At 40.2% G+C, this 21,360-nt stretch overlaps 1 protein-coding gene across 5 annotated transcripts in view; it reads right to left on the reverse strand.

The window, feature by feature from the left end:
* Positions 1-21,360, reverse strand: part of NCOA7 (nuclear receptor coactivator 7) — an 84,942-nt gene that overhangs the window by 29,456 nt on the left and 34,126 nt on the right. For all 5 annotated transcript variants that reach the window (XM_069010836.1, XM_069010837.1, XM_069010834.1 and 2 more), the window contains one exon: positions 10,005-10,258. In XM_069010836.1, the coding sequence (XP_068866937.1) occupies positions 10,005-10,258 (254 nt within the window). The remainder of the gene's footprint in view (positions 1-10,004; positions 10,259-21,360) is intronic.

A 21,360-nucleotide genomic window follows, 5' to 3' on the forward strand; every position in this document is an offset into this window, starting at 1 on the left:
CAACTTTTTCCATTCCTACTTTCTACCCTGACATTTTAATAACTCTCAGCAATTCTGCTATGTGCAAAGTTGTGCATAGGATGATGCAATTGTGATTTAAAGCTCGTTTCTGGCTCTTCTCATTACTCTCTAAGTGATGAACTGAACAGCATTCACATTAAAATTATTAGTTTTAAATACAAAGTCTTTCTTTCAGCTCCTGCTAAGTGTCGGTGAACACCACAGGGGCCAGATTCCTGGTTTGGGACACCTTCCACCCACTCTGATGTTTTAGCTGCAGCAGCCTCTGAGAAAGACATTACCCCAGCCTCATTCCCTCCTTTAGCCAGCTGCAGCAGTTAGGGGATGCATAAAAAGCTTTTTGGCCATCTGATCAGACCTATCTTCCTGAAAAAAAACAGCTAGTTAGACAGAAACATTCCCTAATCAGATTTGAATAATGTACTGCTACCATGTTAAAAGAGAAATAAAAAAATCCCTGCACTTTCTCATCAACTCAGGTATCTGTTTTTCTTTTCTGCTTCCCACTTTCCCCGCAATCTCCTGACAAGCCCTCACCTTCAGCATATTTTTGCTCTACTGAATCGTATCAGTTGGCTTCCTCCTTCGCTACTGCTGAAGTCACTTGAAACAGAAGGGCAGCTGTCATCCGTCACAACCACACTTGTGCTCCTTCATTAGTGAAACTTCTCCTGACATAGGAAAATAGCAATTCCCTGATCAGTACAAGTCCAGACACATGATTCTGAAATATCTATGCCTTGAACAACTTTTGTCCATTCTCAATAAAAACTGATTGTCCACTAATTATTTTCCAAGCAATTCTTTCAAAGGAATAAAGAGATCACCAGAAAATACAGAGCCTCAACAAAAAATGACAATTTGTTCGAAGAACTGATAAAGATTATAGTAACCTGTTCTGCTATTAGGTATTTTTAGGCACACTTCAATAAAAATTTGACTATTGATATTCATGCAATATTCACATACTGCAGCTTCTACATGAAAAACTGAAAATATTTAAGGAACTTAAATTCCCCCTTTATTTACTGCATTCCCAAGAAAGCTTTAGCTCCTTTGTGGTCTGACAGCATTACTTGTGAATCCTGTTCAGGAACATGTCAGCATCTAAACACATCTTTCACAAAAGTATCACCATAAAATTTCTGACTATCCACTACATCAGGTACTTAAGGACAACATAGAGTGAGGAAAATCAGCCTGTCAACAAAGCAGGGCTGAGGGAAGGAATACTTAGGCATCACAACAGAAAACATGGACGCTTTAGAAAACTGTTAACACTACACATGTTGGTTTTCTTCATTTATTTTCCTGCTTGAACACACCACAGCTTGCCTGGGAAGGCTATGCCATGTAAGTCAACCAGGACAACATCTTTTCAAATCAAACACTGCACTGTCCTGTCTACTGACTGGTGATTACAAGGTCATAGGTTGAAACCAGAGATGAAAATCACAAGGATTCTAAAGATACAGGACACATGCCCTACTTTCGTGTCTGGAGATGACATCTGCATCTGATGTGCTGCTGACTGTCAGCACTTCATCACGCAGATCCTCAGAAGCCATAGAAAAGAGCAACTCATTTTATACATGCTACTGATCCCAAGCATGACCCAACAAGTCACATCAGAGATATTGCAACAGACTGAGAAGACATTGGGAAATGTCAGTATGGAAAGCTGGGAGCAAGGGCATTACACAATCAAAAAGATCTGACTTAACTTTGTATTATTATTCAAATGCAGATGAAGAGAGCTGTGCTTTTCAGAGCATTTACGTTAACTTTCAACAGCGCTTTTTCAAGCACAATATGGGAACTTGGTGAAGAAGAGAAATTAAAAGTCTGCCTTGAGGATACCAGGCTTGAGTTATGCAGACACCCAACTCCCTCACGCCTCTGCTTGGAGACCAAAAAATTTGCAACATGATTTTAAATGCGCTATATTGCGCTCCTTATGTGCTTGGCTTATGAATACTCCTGTCTTACAGAAGAATGTCTGAAGCTAAAATGAGAATATTCTGCCTGTTCCCTGAGGGCAGAGATCCCAAGAGAGCTATAGTGAGTCACTGGGAAGGGGAGAGAGCTGATACACCTGGGTGCTGCAGAGGACTGCTCCACAGGCACTCAGGATACAAGTCCTGGAAACCGGGGTGGGGAAAGAGACAAAGGACCCAATCTGCCTGGTTGATAGCCCTCCCAGGAAACATGGAAGAGAAAGACTTGTGAGAGTCCCACTCTTTATCCCAGCACAGGATACACCATCAAGACCGCCTCTGAAGAGCTGCACATGCCCTGTGGGTACTCCAGACTAACTTCACAGGGCACCCGTGCTCAGCAAGCACAAGACCCAGCAGGCAGCTGGCACAGCCTGGGAAAGCCAGACTACCCCAGGCATGATGAGCTAGTGGATCCTGGAAGTGACGAACTTGCTAACCACAAAGACATATTTCCTTTCATTATCCCTGGCAGCAGTAAGACAACTCTTTTATTAATTCTCCTGACATGCTTCCTTTCCACCTCCCGCACATGCACACCTGTCACAGTCTCACCATGTGCTATGGGACCAATCGCTCCACAGCTTTCCTCTCTTCCTCTGGGACCCCTTTTCAGAGATGTTAAGTGCATCTGAATTTATATAATTATTATAATTATATAATAATTAAGAACATAAGTGCTCAACTCTTTCTGAAAATTCAGGCCTTGGAAAAATAGACAGCCCTAGGAAACACACCTGGGTCTTTAGCAGTGAGATCAGTTTTAGCTAACCAAACACCAGCCCTGTCATTCCCTAGTCTGACCTTTGCAGAATAGACCACAAGATGTCACTACCTTAAATCTTACTTTGAGTAATTGCTGTAGTGGAATGTAACTTTGTAAAACAGCAAATCCTCATATTTTTTCCCCTGTGACAAAACCACCACTTTTAATCTTCTGCCTCAGTAATTTATGCTACTGTTAAAAGGGTATCCTTGATTTCTAATCTCTACTTGTTTCTCTCCATGTTCTGGTCTACTGAGCCTGCCAAAACTCTTCACTGTGATATTTCAATTACACAATTAATTTAGGATAAGGTTCTTTCGGGTTTTTTCCCCCTCAAGGAGAAATATAACCAAAGTAGTCTCTCACAACTCCCTCTGGGCTCCAATATTTTCCTTCTTCCCTGAGCTGTGCTAAACAGAACTCACAGTAAACCAAGTCAGAGAACCTGAATTAACAGCAAAAACATCCCCTGTTCCAGAATACTGGGTCCTGGAGGTTCAAAGAAGGCTAACAAGGGCAAGCAAAGCCATGCAACAGCTTACATGTAAGGAATGCCAAAGTTCTTAAACCTGGAAAGGAAATGATGGAAGAGTGATATTTTATAGAGAGAAAAGAACAAAGAAAAACCCAACCAACCAGCCAGAAAACAACAAAGAAATGCACAAGAAAATTCATAGGAGTCTTGGAGATGGTGAGTAGGGATTCACTGTTCACTTTCTTATACAAGAACCGGTGTCCACCCAACAAAGCTAGCAGGAGGAAGATTGCTCTTCATGCAAGCGGTAGCAAACCTGTGCACTCTTGACCAAAAGAGTGATCATGAATTCATCAATAAACTCTCAGGACTCTATGTAAAAAACAGCTCTGCCAATTAAAAAAAAAAAAAAATTGTATCTATTAAGCTACTGTTTACTTCCATTTCTAATTGTTTGAGTGGAGAAAGTCACACCACAGTATATAAATAGATCAAATCTCCTGTGAATATTCATCTTCCTTGCTGTCAAAAGCACACCAGAAAATTACTGAAAATTCAACTGCTAGTATCACATACTGAGCTAAAATTACTTTTAGTTTCCCTTTGTTCTTAACACAGCTAAGAAATGTCTTAATTTTTATGTTCCTGGACAGTTTTCATATTCTGTCCTTTACTTTCCCATTCAATTTCCTGGCTTCCTACTTGAAACATACATTAGATTACTATCAGCAGGTGAGTTTACAGTTTGGTTTTATATATCCTTTATATATAGCTTCATTTCCTTCTAACAGCTGTCTTAAAAACAGCTCAGTCTTCAGTCTCAAGATTAAGCTGCCTGTGTGCCAGTGGGATTAGCTCAGTTGCTTAGAGCATGGTGCTAATAATGTCAAGGTTGTGTTGATGGGCAGTACCTACCTATTACATACAAAACACCAAGTTTCAACTATTTGCATCTTTTACTTAGATTGACAACAAACAAAAGCTTATCCATCAAGATGAGAATTTGAAGAGGACGCCACACATGGGGAGCTTGCCCAGTGTTAAGACATTTCCACGCAAATTTTCAGAACTTAAATGCTAACAACATTATTACTGGTACTTACTACTCAGATCGATTTCTCCTGCCTGTGGACAAGGCATCCTTTCTCTGCGCAACTGTTTCTAGCAAACATCTGTTAACAGCACAGCTTGAATATAACCTGGTGGCCTAAACACTGATCCACTGGGATTCCTGATAATTTATTCTCATTCCAAAACAAGTCACCTGTAAACAGCTGCCTTTCAGTCATTAGTCCACTTCATTCTTTCCACATGGTTTCTATAACAATGCTAATAAACCAGCTTCCTGAAACTTCCCAACCAGCCACTGTCCAGTCAGTACCTTCAGTTTACACTCATATGCAAGTTATTCCAATCCTCTTGTTATTCTACACAGGCAGTTATAACCAAATTGACTTCTTCCTATGCTGCTTCAATTGTGAGACCTTCATTCTGAAAGAAACTTATTATTTCCCTTTTCACCCCTCCTTATATCTACACTCATTTTTGGCCTGAAACACAAACTCTAAGGCAAGGTTTCAGAACCTGAGAAAATTTAGATTCTGTTCTTACTGTTGTATTAAGCAACTTAACACAACACTGAGTAGCCCACTTTATAAATCACTTTGATTACTTAGAAAAGAAAGTACTTTACTACACAAATAGGGCTGACCAAGCTGATTACAGTTAGCTAGCTACAAGCAAAAATTCATATGGATTTTCTTTTTTTTCTTTTTTTTAAATTTCTTTCTGCTTTTTTTATGAGTAGCACCTTAATTAGGTCCTCAACTGCATCTTACTGTTCTGTAGCAGGTAATAAATACAAAAGACAAGACCAGGACTCATGAGCAGAAGTTTCAATTTTTAACTCAATATATACTGAGAAGTTCAGATTTTTAGTAATCATTTGTAAATGACCTAACTATTATGCGATGTGTGATCAGTAAGTGTTCCACCATTTCATTACATGTAAATTCTTTGTAAATTTTCACACTGCAAGTTGCATTGCAAGCAACTTTCAACTCTGAAACGAAGTACTTCTGGTATCGCGGGAGCTGCCTCTGCTGTTTCTGCGCCAGTCAGGGCAAATCTCACCACATAATGAGTAATGCAAATTGCTATGCCCTGTCTAAAATTTGTTCTTGGCCATTTACCCAGAACACTCAGAGGCTTGGTAACTACACACATGCTGCACTCCCTGCTCAAGGGATGGCAGGGAGGACAAGTCAAAAAAAGGCATCTGCTTTCTGCCTCTAGGGAGATACTCTGGCACCTCCTGCTCAACACGTGATATACCTATCTCATTAAATGGGCACATACCACTTTCCTTCTCATGGTGTTTAGGACTCCTGCTTGTTTTGACATAAATCAGAGCTACAATAAGAGGAGGTTTTGTTACTCTCACCTCCCACTCCTGCAGAAATTGAATGTCACGCAGTGAATGAGAAAGGATGGCTTTAGGTTTACAGAGCACAATGGCAATCTAGTCAACTGGATTTTATTTTGTTGACAAAAGTAACTCTGTGATATGGGACAAGTCACCTAAGCCAAACTTTTCTTTATGACGTATTTTTTAATGGAGACCAATTCCTCACATATGTTGCCTGCTTATATTTTCAAGTAAAATCAGTGGACTCTAGGAATATTATGCACATCTGATAGAAAGACACAGCATATCATGCTGGAATAAATATATGGATGTAATTCAGTGTTATGTTTGACCACTGTTACACTGCTTGTTTTCAGAAACTCACACTTTTCCCTGTTTCAGTGTGCTCAGTGGCGCAACACAAATGTTTTCATCCAGTTTAGCAACTCCTGACAGGAATCATGGTTTCCTAATCTCACGAGAGTCAAATCAACATCTTCCAACAAAAACAGGCTTCCCAGAGAAAGCATGCCAGAACCAAGCAGCCAAGCAGCAAAATTAGGTCAGCTGGGGGTTATCCCAAGAAGAAGGGGAGAGCATCCTGGGCACAGAGTACAGCAGCCAGAGCACCTACACAACCATTGTACTGTGCTAGACAGACCTATCCCCACAAGTCTGAAAGCTGTTTACTGCAGCAACAACAGCAGAAAAGGTAAGACAAAGTTAAAAAGCAGATTACTACATAAGTCAAAAATAAGGAGAAAGGAGTGTTATTTCCATTGGTCTTCAGGAACAAACAACAAGCAGTATTAGCACCTCAGTTGTTTCAAGACAAGACAACAAGGGCTATATCTGCAAGGCAATGTCTTATAGGGTGAGATTTGGAGACTGAATGGTGCAAATTATTACAGAACTATAGAGCCACTGAAGAACAATGCAAGTGCTAAGTGGAAAGGAAAACATGAGGCTACACTGGAGAAACCTTCTGGCAATAGGACCTGGTCAGTCATTTAGCAGTGCCTCAAGAAAAATGACCAATCCTGTACACTTTCAGGTTACTTGTAAGGGTGCCACCACGGTGCAAGCCGATATGTAATATTGAACAGTCTTGGCTGGGAGAGGGATGCTGGAGGATCCCTGTCTAGAGGATGCCCGAGTCGCACGGCGTCCTCCTCGGCTCGGCGGTGCCACCCGCCGGCTGCCGGCACGAACACAACGCCGCACCTGGGTGCAGGAGAGGAGCGCCTCGCGGCACCGCTGCGCTTCCACCTTCCTCAAATAATCCAAGTCTTTTAACCGCTCGCTTTTATACAAAGCGTGGCGGGGATAACCACCTCCAGTTCTGAACAGCCTTCAGAAGCTGTGTTAGTCCTTCCACCGCAGAAGAGGAATTTACTGAGTCAACAAAATCCTCTTGACAGCATTGGTGCCTGCAGGAATCTACTAAAGAACACAGCATTCAAGTGGGAGTCAGGATGTCACTGTATTTACAAACTCGTAAAGGCAAACACATTCAGAAGCCTCTAATGAAGGGACGTGGTGTGCAAGGAACAAATTATGATGAGACGTTATGTTCCTTCCCCCATCTCTTAGAACAATAAATAAAGAAGGATTTATTGTCCTATAAAATATGAAAGGGAGATTATTCAGAGGATAGTGGTCTTCATTCTGTTAGACTGACAGACACAACTCCTCTGGACTCAAATCATCTCATGACTCATCTAAGAACCTCCATTAAGCCACAAAGTTTGGGTGTGTCATGGGAATATGCAAGGCTGTTGCTCCATTTAATAATTTTTTCTTCTCATGAGGAAAATGTAAACATTTTGATAAAGTGCAGAAAGCATTTTTAAACAAACAAAAAAAAAGTAATTCCTGTGTTAGATTTTCATAAAGTTAGAATCATAGAATTGTTTGAGTGGAAAGGGACTTTTTAAAGATCATCTAGCTCCAACCCCCCTGCCATGCTCTAAACATTAATCAAAGCTGCATATTTGGGCAGAAACAACCACCAAAACCTCCAAGCCCTTGAGAAAACATAACTAGAAAAATGCTTAGCAGAGAGTGAGTGCATGTTTTTTAGTCAGAGCACTTCAGAAACATCAATAATGGGAGAAGTCAGAGGGAGAAAAAAAAGACAGGGAAGCGGGGAGAAGGAAATGAGGCATATGTATTCCTAACATTAAATAATGAAGACATATGTATATGCATGGATAATCCCTCTCAGACACTTTCATATGAAAGTATATCAACAATGAAAAGATAAGGTCTTTACAGATTTGGCAGTACCTTCCCACCACTGCAGCTGACACATCTTCCAGCAGAGAATTGCTGAATGTACACCTGGCAGAACTCAGCAAGACAGATGGGTATGTCCTCTGCCACACCATATGCAGGTAAAAGGCAAACTACTTAAACAAGTCCAGCACTTTCAGACTGCTGTGGGTGTACAGACAGCTCTCAGAAACTACTCTGGATGTTGGCAATGGAGGCAGCTTTCAGGAGAGCTGCAGTAACAAACAGCTAAGCAAGTAACCCTGCGAGCTATAGCTGCAGTGGGTGAAGGCAGTATAAGCCATGTAAGTCCAATGCCACGGCAACTTCCACTGAAAAGACTTCATTTTGAAAGTTGCACAGGGAACATGGAGCTACTGCACTTGTTTCACAATCAACTCTTTTCTGCCTCTATTTAAACTTTCACTTCTGCAATTCGATGCTCCAGTTGGGTAAAAGCCTTTAGGAACAACTGAAAGAAGGCATTTAAACAAGAATGAGGTTTTTCCCCCTCTCTCTGGATTTGCCAGTCAGGTCTGTGCTCAGCTCAACAGCAGCATTAAATTACTTTATTTCTCAACAGAAATTCTGTGTTTCTGCAGAACCCAGAAGCTTTGCACACCTACACAATGACCAGTAACATTTCAAGTCACCTGTAATGATGCCAGTCCACGTGAAACCCAGGAACACTTATGAAACAAACCTAAGTAAAACCTGAGTTTGTACTGACTGTTGGATCACAAGTCAAAGACAACTCAAAGACATCAAAGATGTCCTTACATTTCTTTTGCCAGCACCTCCACACTCTTCAGTGACAGGGAGTGATCCCTTTGCCCTCATCTCACCACTCCAATTGCCAACTGTTGCAGAATTTTTTAATTTAACTCCTGAAAAACTTGAGAAACAAAATTCAGCTACCTCACAAACCCCTAAATTCCTCTAGCTACAAACCAACAAGTGCTTCTAGCAGAAGCACTCTACTAGGAATGCAGCAGAGGTTTATATTTTGGTGTGCTTGGCTTTTTTTATATCAGCATACTACCAAAGTAGAAAGAATTTACAGGTTTGTTCATTAACAGTTCTCCAGTATTTTTTTTACAGATTTTACTTCCAGAACAGTGTGGTCAGAACTTCAGACAGAGAGAAGAAAGTTTGCCTTTAGTTTTCAAATTATGGATCTCATCACATTTTAAATCTATCAGAAGTTACAGCCTCATCAATAAATCACTGTAAACCCTTGAGCTTGCTAGGAAACATTACTCCAGGGTTTATTTTCTTTATGGCAAGGCCTGTACTGCCTCAGAAAAGGCACTCTTTGGTTGTGGACTAGTCTGCATGACCACTCAACACGTAACAACATTTTTACTGAAGAATTTTTTTTTTCTCCAAAAGAGGACTCCTCCTTAGGAGTCAGCCATCCATGCACACTCTGTGTGAGCAGTACAGTTTGCTTTGAGGATAGCTACAATCTTCTGTTCCCTTCCTCCTCTTTGGAAAAGGATTCATTTTCTTGCAAAATTAATTGCTTGCAATTAATAAATCTAAAAAGGAATTTATAAATAATTGAGTTACTTAGACAGCTGGGGGCATGAGGGGGAAACAAGCCATCACACAAGCCCTTTGACAGCTTGTTTAAAAATATGTAGTTAATTTACTTACTTCCTTGCACTTCAACAGACAAACATAAATATGAATTAAGACTGAAGTCTTAAACAGTATATATCAAATTACGAAATAACCCTGCCAAAAGAACTGAACCCCACAAAACATTGAAGACTAATCTTAAACATAACTAAAATAAAATGCAATAATAAACTAACTGCTGCCTATAACAACACTGAGTTTTAGAACTGAGAAACAAGATTATAGGTATTTTTGTGAGAATGAAAGGTTTACGTTAGAAGCAGATGATATTTTGAACTGTATAATTCTATTTGCTTTTATAGGAAGGATATCTAAAGTCAATTATCCTTTTAAGAAAGGCCTACAGAATATGAGAAAAATACATTAGCAAGCTATCAAAACAAATATATTTTAAAATACTACAGCAGTAACATAACTCACCAGTACTATAGTATCTTTTAAGTTCTGTGCGTCTGATGTCTTTCAGTTGATTGTACTTTTTCTTTTTTTTTTCCTTGTCTGGAGCAGTTTCCTTTTCCCCAGGAAATTTACAGTTGTCTTCAGAGGAACTGATTTGCTCCAAAATAACTTTACTTTCATCATCTTTCTCAGAAGGAGTTTTGGAAACAGCAGATCCGGGGGAATTGGCAGAGACAGTCTCGGTGGTTTGTTTGACTTGCCTTTTCTTTTTCAAGCTGCATAAAGAAAAGAAACCCACACTAAGATTTAGCCAACCTCTAGAGACAAGCTAACTCACTTTCTGAATTGATCTTTTTAAAAATTGATTTAATATCAGAATTCCTTACAACCCTTTAAAAATCACACACTTGGCATCAGTAACTTGGTAACTAAGATTATGCTACCTCGTACTCTTTCTTCCATTATATCATAATCTCAAGGATACCTTCTCAAGAATAACAAAAAAGGTAATAAAGTTTTTACTGTTGTTTACTGAGGAGAAGGAACAGGGGAAAACAAACAAACAAACCATTGAAAAGCTGGAGTTTTTTAAAAGGACTATACATCTAAATGTAGAAACACGAATTCATGTTTTCAAGATGAAGCCCAGGATAAAACAAAACCTCAGATCACAATGCACTATAACACAACAGCTAACAATTCCACAGTCCACTGCTTCTGCTTTAAAGAAACATCTGTTTTCATATAAACTTGTTACTTTTTTCCATTTTGTCCAAGGTTATCTCCTAGAGGCCACTCATGCTACTCCCCAGCTGTTCTGGCACAACCCACACTCCCTGGCATTCCAAGTGTCACCCAGGAGCTCCTTCTGCAACATGATCAATGTGACCACAAACTGCTTGTGCCAGAACATTTTCCAGCTGCCTAGATTTCTTCTGAGAGAAATCTTAATGAGCTGCCTATAAATCTTCTAACTTATCACTATAGCAGCAAGAGTATTTTCTTTTTAGAAGACTACTTAAAGCACAGTTCAAGTGAGAAAGGTGCTTCAGGAATCCTAACATAGAATTTTCTGCTAAATCACCATCTATACCACTGAATTTGCTTAGAGAGAGCAAAGACTGACTCTATGGCTTGAGGGTCAACTGTCACTAAAACAGTTCCCAGTTAATCACTGAGACATTCCATACAAATTGAAAAACTAATCTATCTAATGGTCCTTCTCTTCAGTATATTAACTTCTAGGTTTCAAGGTGCCTAGGGGAGCGAGTAGTGTATTTATCTTGTTGATGCTAAAAACTTTGTTTTGCGCACAGGAAGAATTATACATAGAAAATACAGACAACCAGTGAGTCACCACAAATGGGAAAAGGTTACATGATCTCACAGCAGCAGCTTACTGAAGTGAAAACTTAATACATTCAGTTATTAATATGATGCAGGACTTTCAGAGATTCTTTCTTCCACCTTTTACGTTTATATGCTTTTCATGTATTTTTATAGACTACAACATAAAAATAAATACACAGAGCATTTGAAAATTTTAGAAAGACATTTCAGGCTACACACTTTTTTTTTTAATAAAATATTAAAACCAGTTCCAAGTTTAGAATGTCTAGACTGAAACCTCTGAAAGGGTCACTTTCTCAAACTACATGTGATCAACACTTTCCAGCAAAACACTTCAAAATACTCTTACAAACTGTGTCCATCACACATGTACGTATACATATGCCTTAAATGCTTCCCAAAATAGGAAGATTCACATCCTGCAACCAGTCCAGTGAGGATGCTGTGGTTCCCCATTCATTCAAACCCACAGATCTGTAAGACAGCTAGTAGTAGTAGTAGCTCATGCTCTGCCCAGCAAGATAGTTACTGTGTATGAAACTTTATGGATTCAGTCCTGACTACATATGAAAACACCATACAAGGATTTATAAACGTGACTACATTTATATAACAAATGAAGTGTTTAGACTAAGGAAAATGTGCATATGCAAAGAAAGCTTATTTTTGACTAAAAAGCCACAGCCCTTATGAAAGCCTGCTGTAGCAATCACAAAACATTACCGACACTTTGCATACACAGTATGTGTATTTAGCTCTGGTGTAAATCTTGGCAAAGCAGCCCTCTATGCTGAAATGGCATATTCCTACCATGGTTATACCTGATTCCAGACTTCTAAATGAGCCACATTCCTGACTTTTGACTCTGGTGACTCAATGACCTTCCAGCGTGTGTGCATATCACAGGATACCCAAATCACCTGCTTCAGTAGATGAGAACTAGCAAGCAACCACCGGCACCCCACTTCTACTCATACTGCATCAGAGACTTCTGTCTTCAGATTCACAGTCTATTAGTTTTGATCACAAACTCTGTTAAGTAAGCTTTCTGCAGTATGTATGTAGTATCTCAAAACAATAAAAAAGCCAGTAATGGAAACATAAACCCTTTTTGGCAGGGGAAAAAAAAGAATAAAGAGAAAAAGCTCTCTATAGGTCAACAGTCCTTGTGACAACACTAACAGCTTCTGTCAGTACTTTCCTTAAAACATACTCATTTGAACTGGAGTTTCCAAAGATGCCCCTGGCAACTTTTGGAATAAAGAGCTAAAACAGAACTCGTCCATTAGTGATAGAAAAAAGGAAAGCAGATGGAGAGTCTGAACTGACTCACTGCAATGCAACTGACTGGTTCTTGTCCTCAGTGTTTAATCTTGCTGCATTCCCACTACTACAGCCCACCAGGAGCTCATTACACAACCTGCAGCATCCCCAGCACACACAGCTGCTCCTGCTGCTGTGAATGGACAGTGCCACAGGCATCTTTCAGGTACAAGAGGTCAAGAAACTGGGCACTCCATAATTTCTATTCCATCCTCATGGCATGCATCAGATTTTCAGATGGTGCCAAGCTTACTCCTGCCCACTGCTCTGTTTCAAGGCCATAACCATCCAACTCCAAAAGTGGTAACCTTGGCACTAGGAAAAATTACTTAATGAGGACTGAGTATCCAGGACATTCCAGACAGGACTCAGAGTAACTGCAACTCTGTCTAGGGTTATAATCTCTGCTTAGAAGATGCTGCTTCCAGAGGTTTCTAAAGACTGGTCAAAATTACCCAAAACACTACAATTCACCATTCCTGAAAAGCCTTGCCTGTAATACCCCAAGGAATTAAAGCAAACCTTCAACAGCATTTAAAGCCATAACAGCAGCCTCAAATCTAGTATGCTTTTTGACATTATGCACCCTCATAGCAAAGCAAAGTCCTGTATACGCACGAGGCAATTCATTATTAATGAATTGTTAATGCCCTGGTACAGGGCAGCAGAGATCAGGCTGGGAAGAGCACAGCTGGAGGGTTTACTGCATCTTAAACTCCATTCCCCTGAGGTACCTCCTTCAGCCTCCACTCACCCTTCTCTCACACTGACCTGTATATCCCACACAAGCTGCCAGTCCTTCTCCCGTTAAGATTTCAAACCCATCACCTCCTAAAGACGGTGGAGGCTGACAGTCTAATCTACTCTTCTCCCAGCTCTCAGGTATTTCCCAACCTTCATGACGAGAGCTGCTATGGACAATAGTCCATAAGAACACCATTTGTCAAATTATTTCTTTTTTCAACTACTTTGGAAGATTTTGAGTGGTTTTGTTCAGTTTTTAAGGGGATGTCTGTGAACAAATCCCAATATTCAGTTTTGTCCTAATAGGTATGAAAGTAAAAGGGAGCTGAACACACAAAAAAAAAACCCCAAAAAACCAAAACCAAACCAAACCAAACAACAAAAAAACCCCCAACCAACCAAAACAAAAACCACCAAAACCAAAACAAAACAAATTTAAACCCCTCAGTTTGATCAGTGTCATGTTCTGCAATTAAATCAGCCTTTCAGGCAAAATAAGATGCATAAAGTGAATGCATAAAATGTTATTGCAGAAAACGTGTGGTTTCAGTTGACGGATGTGTTGTGTTCCACTAGGAAAGCTGCTGGGGGAAGAAAGAAAAAGAAAGAAATGGGGAGGGCAGGTTAAAATACATCTTATCTGCAAAAACACTCCTGTTCATGAAGAAAGTCTTACACATCTGTAATTTCAGATAACATTTTTCAAGCTAATTGATTCTGACAGGCAAGACATTTCTTCTGAGTTTGTACAGAGGCGTCCCTTTCCAGCCCCTCAAGTGCTTTTCTGGGCAACAACCAGTAAGCCATTTTCTACATTTGTCCAAATACAAAGTTTGCCAGCAAAATCAAAACTAACTGCAATACAAAAATAATTTAATAAAGACTAATGATCTGAAATGGACACAGTCACAGAGTAGGCAGGTAAAAATGCAAGGTTAGCAGCGCTTACTTAAATTAATCTGCAACTGACTGTTTAATACCTTGGGCTCTGACTTATAGGAAAAGAGCTAATAAAGATTCCAAGAAATGGCCTACTTCATCTTTCAGACCCAACTCTGACTGCCTATGAAAGGCAAATAACTAGTGTTTACAGTAGAACAGCCTGAACTTCTCATTACACTTACAAGGTAGGTGGTTAGTGTAAAAAGAAAACTGCTCAGAGAAAAGAGGTGTGATGCTGTCTGCCCAGCTCTCACTAGAAACTACAAGCAACCAGTAAGCAACTCTAACACTGAGACAATAGAGACATGGAAATCTGACAATAACTTTGTTCCTAGAAATTTCATTTTGTTTTGTTTAACATTTAGTCAGTAGAGGTATCTAACAGACAATTCAACAGGACCTCATTCAATGCATAATATCACAGTCAAAGAGCACTAGGTCCATATCATTGGATGTTCTAAAAGCTCCTGATAATAAGGCATGGTTTTTATGATGCATTAGATTAATAAAACTCATACATTATGTACAATTCTTGCTTTAGAAACAAATGCATCTAACAAAGTGGCCCTCCAAAAATATAAAAAAAGGAAGAGGGAAGGGAGAAGAAATCTTTTTATCTTTCAGCTGACAGGCTGAAGTTTTCCTTTTTGAAAATTTTCCACAATGTGCATCCTCTAAAATGTGCCTTGATATCTGGCATACAATCAGCTTAACATCCTGCACTCCACAAACAGATCATGTTCCTCAAATACCATTTTAAAAAATCTATTTATGCATATATACAATAAGATTAACAGAACTTACAAAAAAGCCACTTTAAAACACTTCAAACATCTTAATCTGTTTTGTTCCCATTAAAATTCCAATTAATTTACTTTGTAAAAAAATAATATGCACCCCAATTATTTTCTTCAGAATTAATCATTTTAATCTTAATTTAAATCTTTGCACTGACTATAACATGTACTAGTTTCTTTCTACCCTACATGCTTTTCTCCACCCATCTGGAAGAGCTAAACAAATCAAATTCATGTCCAAAAACCCCCATACCTAGGTACAGAAATCTTACAGTAAAAATCTCCATTAGTCACCCATTGGTCTGATCTTAATCAGCCATTCTCTCCCAGCCTGCACACATCACCCCTCTCCCCTTCACCCAGCACAGCGCCAGCACGACTCAGTCAGCTCCAGGCCTGCCTGTGCTCTCATCCCACCCGATGTAGCCTGAAGAATGAGGAAATCTCAGACAAAATAAACCATTGCTGCTTGCAAAGCCAAAGGAAGTCAGACTGCTTGCCAGACTGTAACGTTGTACCCAGACCTCCCCAGTGTGGCTACTTTCACTTCAGCACAGAAAAAAATACAAAGCCATTCACCCTCAGAAATCTTCCTAAAACTGAACAGCATCCACCCCACAAGGAAGCACACTCCATGGAACACCAGCCATTTCAGGTTGGCACAGGTCCTGTTTTGGAAACAAGCAAGCCACAAGGCTGTAGGTTTACTATTAAAACAGACTATTAAAGCAAATGTAAGGGAGAGAACACATCTTTTGCCAGATATTTAACAATTAACCACAGAGAGGAAAAAACTACAAAAAAAAAATCTGAAAAAATTATCAAGGACAACCATGTGGATCCAGTATGGTGGTTGCAGACATTAAAAGTGTCCATAATCTGGTCATTCCAAAGGACAAAAAGCAACTCCTGAAAGCTCTGATATTAGTAGCACAGGTCAAAGCTGGAAATTTCCACTTTTATTGGAACACTTGTTACTGATTGACAAGAAGTACCAGCACCAGCCTTCACAGATGGTCAGCCAGCAGCAAGGCTCAAGAAAGCTGGCATGCTCCAAAGAGTGAAGTGCTGTACTGCCAATCCAGGGTAAGTCTATTTTCTACCCAATACTGCCATGAGCTTAAAAACCATGCCACCACATCTGTTTCATCATCTGTAATGTGGAGGGGAAGAACTGTAATAAAGCTGTTCTGGCATTTTAGACACTACACCTTCTGATAAAATGAATTCTTAGATTAAGTAAAATATGTTAATTTCTCCTCCCCAGTTTTCTGACTTAGATCAGCGATTTTAAATATTCCATCTAACATCTTTTATGTTTATTTGGAGAGTGGAAATAATCCCAGTTTCCCTGGGTAAAACTAAAAGAGAGTTTTGAGCTGTCAGAAAGTTTTTTATTTTCTTAATTTTAAGACTACAATGTTCCCACACATCTTAACAGACTTTCTATTTTCAAAGGCAAGAAGTATCCCCATCTTTTGTGTTTACTTAGCAAAAGAGGTTATGATGTATTCAGCACTCTGTTGCTATGACAACAATTAATAAAATCTTTTCCATAGGAAAAGGATTCTGGAAAGCTATTTTGCTTGCTTTAGACACCTATTTGATTCTCTCCCTTATAACCTTAGTTACTGCAAGCTCTCAAAGAACAGCCTTAGGCAGAAGGCAAATGAAGAAATCCCTCCCTTCAGATGACTCCTTTAACTTTGCCAGGAGTTCACTGATTAGGCTTATTCAATTAAAGCAGCACCACAGATCTATTTTGTCACAAATACCAACTTGACTCTTAACACACTCCCATCATGCTCTTCCTGTCTTCTTCTGCTGACAATGCCAGATACTCTCTCTTACTGTGGTGTTCATTTATCACCCCAAACTGCTCCTACACATGCAAGGAATTCTTCTGGAAGCGGCTCAACAAGACACCCTCCCCTGCACCGAAGCCCTGGCAAGGAAGAGATGGCCCTGCCCTGTCACCGCCAGCCAGTTCTGGCTCCCAGCAGTGTTCCTCTACTTAGTGCCAGCCCCTCGACCCACCACTCCCCTCCTTATCAGCAGAGTGAAACTGCAAGAAAAAGAGAACTGCAGTTACACAGCAAAGGAGGATGTTACAGAGAATCTGCTCAGAAAGAGTCACACCATACTAAAACTTTTTTATTTTGACAAGGACAGTAAGCTCATAAGGCTGGCTGACACACATCTCAAGTTTCTACAAAACTGATAAACTCCTCACTCCCTGCCCCAACGGAACACTCTTCATAAAACTCAAATTCCATGAAAAAAAGAGGAAGGGCCTTTAACATTTAATTAAAATTGGGAAACAAAGTACAAGAATTGAGAACAACCCCAAAGACAACAACAGGATACATGGAAAGCTCTGGGGGATATGTGCTGCTCCATACAGCGATTGCTGCACACCCACTTTCTCAGATCGCCTATGTGGCAAAATTTCCTGATAGTAGAAAGCAGTTTTAGTATTGATTAAACTGACTGAAAACAGTCAGAAAGAAATTTAGTGCTCAGTGACTAAAATGGCAATAAACATTTGCAAGGAAGCAATAAAACAGTAGGTGAAAATCAATGGTCAGTTAAAGCAAAACCCACAGGAAATGTGCCATACATCGTGCAGCAGTAATGGAGCTGGAACCCACCTCCAGGAAAAAAAACCTCAAGAAGTGCTATTTTAGTATTTCTTATATGAGAAGCACCAAATTAAATTCTTTCAAGAACTACATTCAGAAAAAAGTGAAAAGCAGATAAAAATAAATAGCTTAGGTATGCTGTTTGCCAAAGATGTAAAAAGGTACAAAGAGCAAATATGAAAATTCATCATGGCAGGGCCATGGAGAACACAGTGACAGGGATACAGTCTTTCACTTTTGGTGGTTTGGTTGGTTTGTTTTGGTTTTAGGGGTTTGTTTTTTTCTTCTTTTGTAGACGGAATCTACATGGCAAGCTGTTAGAAGGCTGCATACCTGTGGGCAGACTCTTGAAGGATACCTGCAGGCACCCCCTTTTTTTTCCCTGCCCCTCATTCTTGAGCATCCCTGCCTGGCCCCCAGCAGAAATCAGGTATGGTGGGTGCAACAGTAACGAGACAAAAAGCACAGCAAGCCTCCAGAGCACAATGCCATCTGAGGAAAAGGAGACTTGTCTCAAAGCCTGTAGCTCAAAGAAAAAAACTTTTAAGCTACTTTTGTTAGCAAAAGAAGGTGCCTCTCTCTCTCTGCTCACCACTTATTCTGTCCCCAGGAGTTGTCCCAATTCTTGTACAAACCCATTTGCTGCAGCTGCACAGAGACCAGATCCAGGAAACTATGTAGGTTAAAGGTAACCCAGCAAAAATACCAATACACAAATCATTTTTTCAGAATTGGATCACTCCCCCATTAGCTCCCACTTGGGTGTGCTACCCTTGGTATCAACACAGAAGGAGAACGCCATAAGCAGAGGCAAGGCTGCTCCTCCAAGAAGGCACTTTGCCAAGGTGGAAGGGCTGGTCAAACAACAGCCTTGGTTGTTCTCTGCTATGTTGAGATCAGTAAAAAGAGGATGCCAGAAAGCCAAACCAGGCACACACCACACCATGCCCAACAGACCTCTGGACAGGAGCACTGAAGTGGTCATGGCAGCTTCTTCCCGCTTATTCCGAAAAGGTGCTTTGATGATGGGGAATTTTCATAAAAATTGGTGCTCCAAGGGCTAGAAGATAGGCAGCTTCTCCTGCTGCAAAAAGGAAACAGTGACTCTGCTTCTCCAACAGCAGCAGAGAGAAAAAAGCATTGTTTTCTCCATAAAAAAGATCTTAATGTTGAGTAAGTTGACTGAACTCCATAAGTGAAGTCACCTGTCAGTGTTTGCTGACAAAAAGAGTTGCGGTGATCTAAAAGTGTCTATGGTTGAGAAGTCAGTGAGCAAAGTGAAGTCAAAAACTCAACAGTTTCTTTATTTGAAAGACCACTAACAAAGATAGCTTAGAGAGGGAGGGGACTTAAAGGACCTGTCTTTGTATTAGCTTTTACTTTTCTTAAGAAAGTTACTTTGAAAATTACCATTTAAATGTTGAGGTGCTCTGCATCACTGCACCCATCTGTACGGCATCAAACTACCAATCCAATACCTCTTTAAAAAAAAGTAGTTTAAAAAAAGAAAAACACAAAGAAAAAAACCACACTTTCTCTTTTTTATTATTAGGAGAGAAGGCCAAGGTTTTTTTCTTTTAAAAAAAGGCACTAAAAGGGAAGCCAAACTGATGGCTTTAAATGCTAACTTTCATAATGACACAAGAATTATCCAAATGTCACTACATATTTCTCATGGATTCTGTTAATAACAGCTGGAGATGATCGTGTAAGAGATGCTGTGCACAGGCCTGCAAACAGGTTAAAAACTTACCTATTCAGGAACAAATTTACAGCAAAAAGCACACAATGTGAGTGCAAAAAGGTTTTGTTTAATGTATTTCAGAGTAATTGCTAAAAACAAATCTCAACCAACCAACTGCATATCTCATTTCTGTGTTTGCATTCATTGTCCTCAAACAACCTGCAAGCTATTTTGCATGTTGAGCAGTTTAATGGCTTTCCTAAACAGATTTCCCATGAATTGGCATGCAGCACAGAAGAAATGTCCAAGTGCAGTGAAGATCTTGTTACATGGATTAAAGTTCTGAAAAGACACCCAGCCATGCCGATAATAGGTGGGGGAAAAAAAAAAAGGGATCTGTAGTTTCAGTGTTTAGAATAAGGGCTGATATTGTCTCATACAACAGATATTTCCTAAGTGAGAATGATGATCAATCTAGACCCAGAGCAGGTGCCTGCATCATCTTCTATACAAAATAATATGGCACCACCTTTTTAATACTAGAGAGAAAAGACCAGTAACCATAGGTATAAAGATGACAAGACAGGGAGAGCTTGGCTACATGGGACAGTCACATAGCAGGCATGTACAAGTGCAACTTCTCACAAGCCTATCCTTAAAATGAGAATTTGACATGGTCTGATATTTTCCAGCAGCCATACCATTACAGTAGTGTAGTGGGTGCTCAATTACACTCATAAGAGATAAAATGTGTATTAATTACTGCATCTTAAAACTCCTCCATGAGTTTTACATAAAATACTATGTTATTCATGCATTTATTTTTGCCTGAAGAATAGTTTGGATTTTTTCATTTTCACTTCAGCTGAAACTTTTAACATGCAGTCAAAACGTATATGGCTGGAAGGGGAAGAAGCAATTACTTCAGGGAAAATGAAAAAGCAAAAAGTAAATCTTGCCCTCTGTCAGCATGATGGAAGAAGGGTCACCAGGAGGACACAAGAGGCTCTGCTCCATCTCCGTGTTCTCTGGACTCAGTGAGTCCATGAGGTCTCACTGCACTTGAGGCAGTAGCTGAACTAGGATAATAAACTGAAGTTACAGTGCTCTTGAATTTAATCCTGTAAGGCAGCCCTTCTGCTTAACACCAAGTGGCCTTGCTCCCTGCAGCAGCACCCAGGAGGCTGAGTGCCGCCACCTCCTCCCTGCAGATGCAGAGCAGGAGGGTGGTGGGAGCAGCAGGCCAGGAGCTGTCCTCAAGTCTCCTGGTATTTTCAAGGACAATGACTTCCTGCCAAATCCAGCCAGCCCAAGCCAGATAAGGGAGGTGCTCTGAGACATTCTGTCCTGCTGCCTGCCATTATGCCCACTTGTCCATTCCCTTCTGGGCTGGGAAGGAAAGCTTCCTGGCATGCTGGGTCCTACCCCTGCTATGGCAGGTGGGTAGGGAGCTGCTGGCCTCCCCTCTCCTCTGGTGCCCTGGCACTCCTCCCTGCAGCCACAGTGCTCTGGACCTGCTCCCACCACTCGTGCCTGGACAGCTCAGCTCCTACTAGCAGCTTTCATTGTTCTGTAAAACCTAACAGTATGGTTCCTCACATGCATAATGCTCAAATATATCCATCCATGGGACCAGAGTCATATGCTGTAGTCTTGGATTGCCAAAAAAAAAAAAAAAAAAAAAAAAAAGAGTTTTGGCAGTATTGTAACACAGAACATCTCTATAACAACAAAAAATCCTTCTCAGCCTCAGGCAAGCAGAACTGGTAATCGCAGCACCTGCTGTGGTCCAGGTGAAAAGAGCAGCATCATCTTTTTAACATATAGTTCACTAAAAGATAAGTGAACATACAGATAAATCTTCTGCTCAAAGAGATTTGACTTTTAAAGATTGT

The sequence above is a fragment of the Aphelocoma coerulescens genome, chromosome 3 (genome assembly GCF_041296385.1).
Source record: "Aphelocoma coerulescens isolate FSJ_1873_10779 chromosome 3, UR_Acoe_1.0, whole genome shotgun sequence".
In the NCBI taxonomy this organism is placed as follows: Eukaryota; Metazoa; Chordata; class Aves; order Passeriformes; family Corvidae; genus Aphelocoma; species Aphelocoma coerulescens.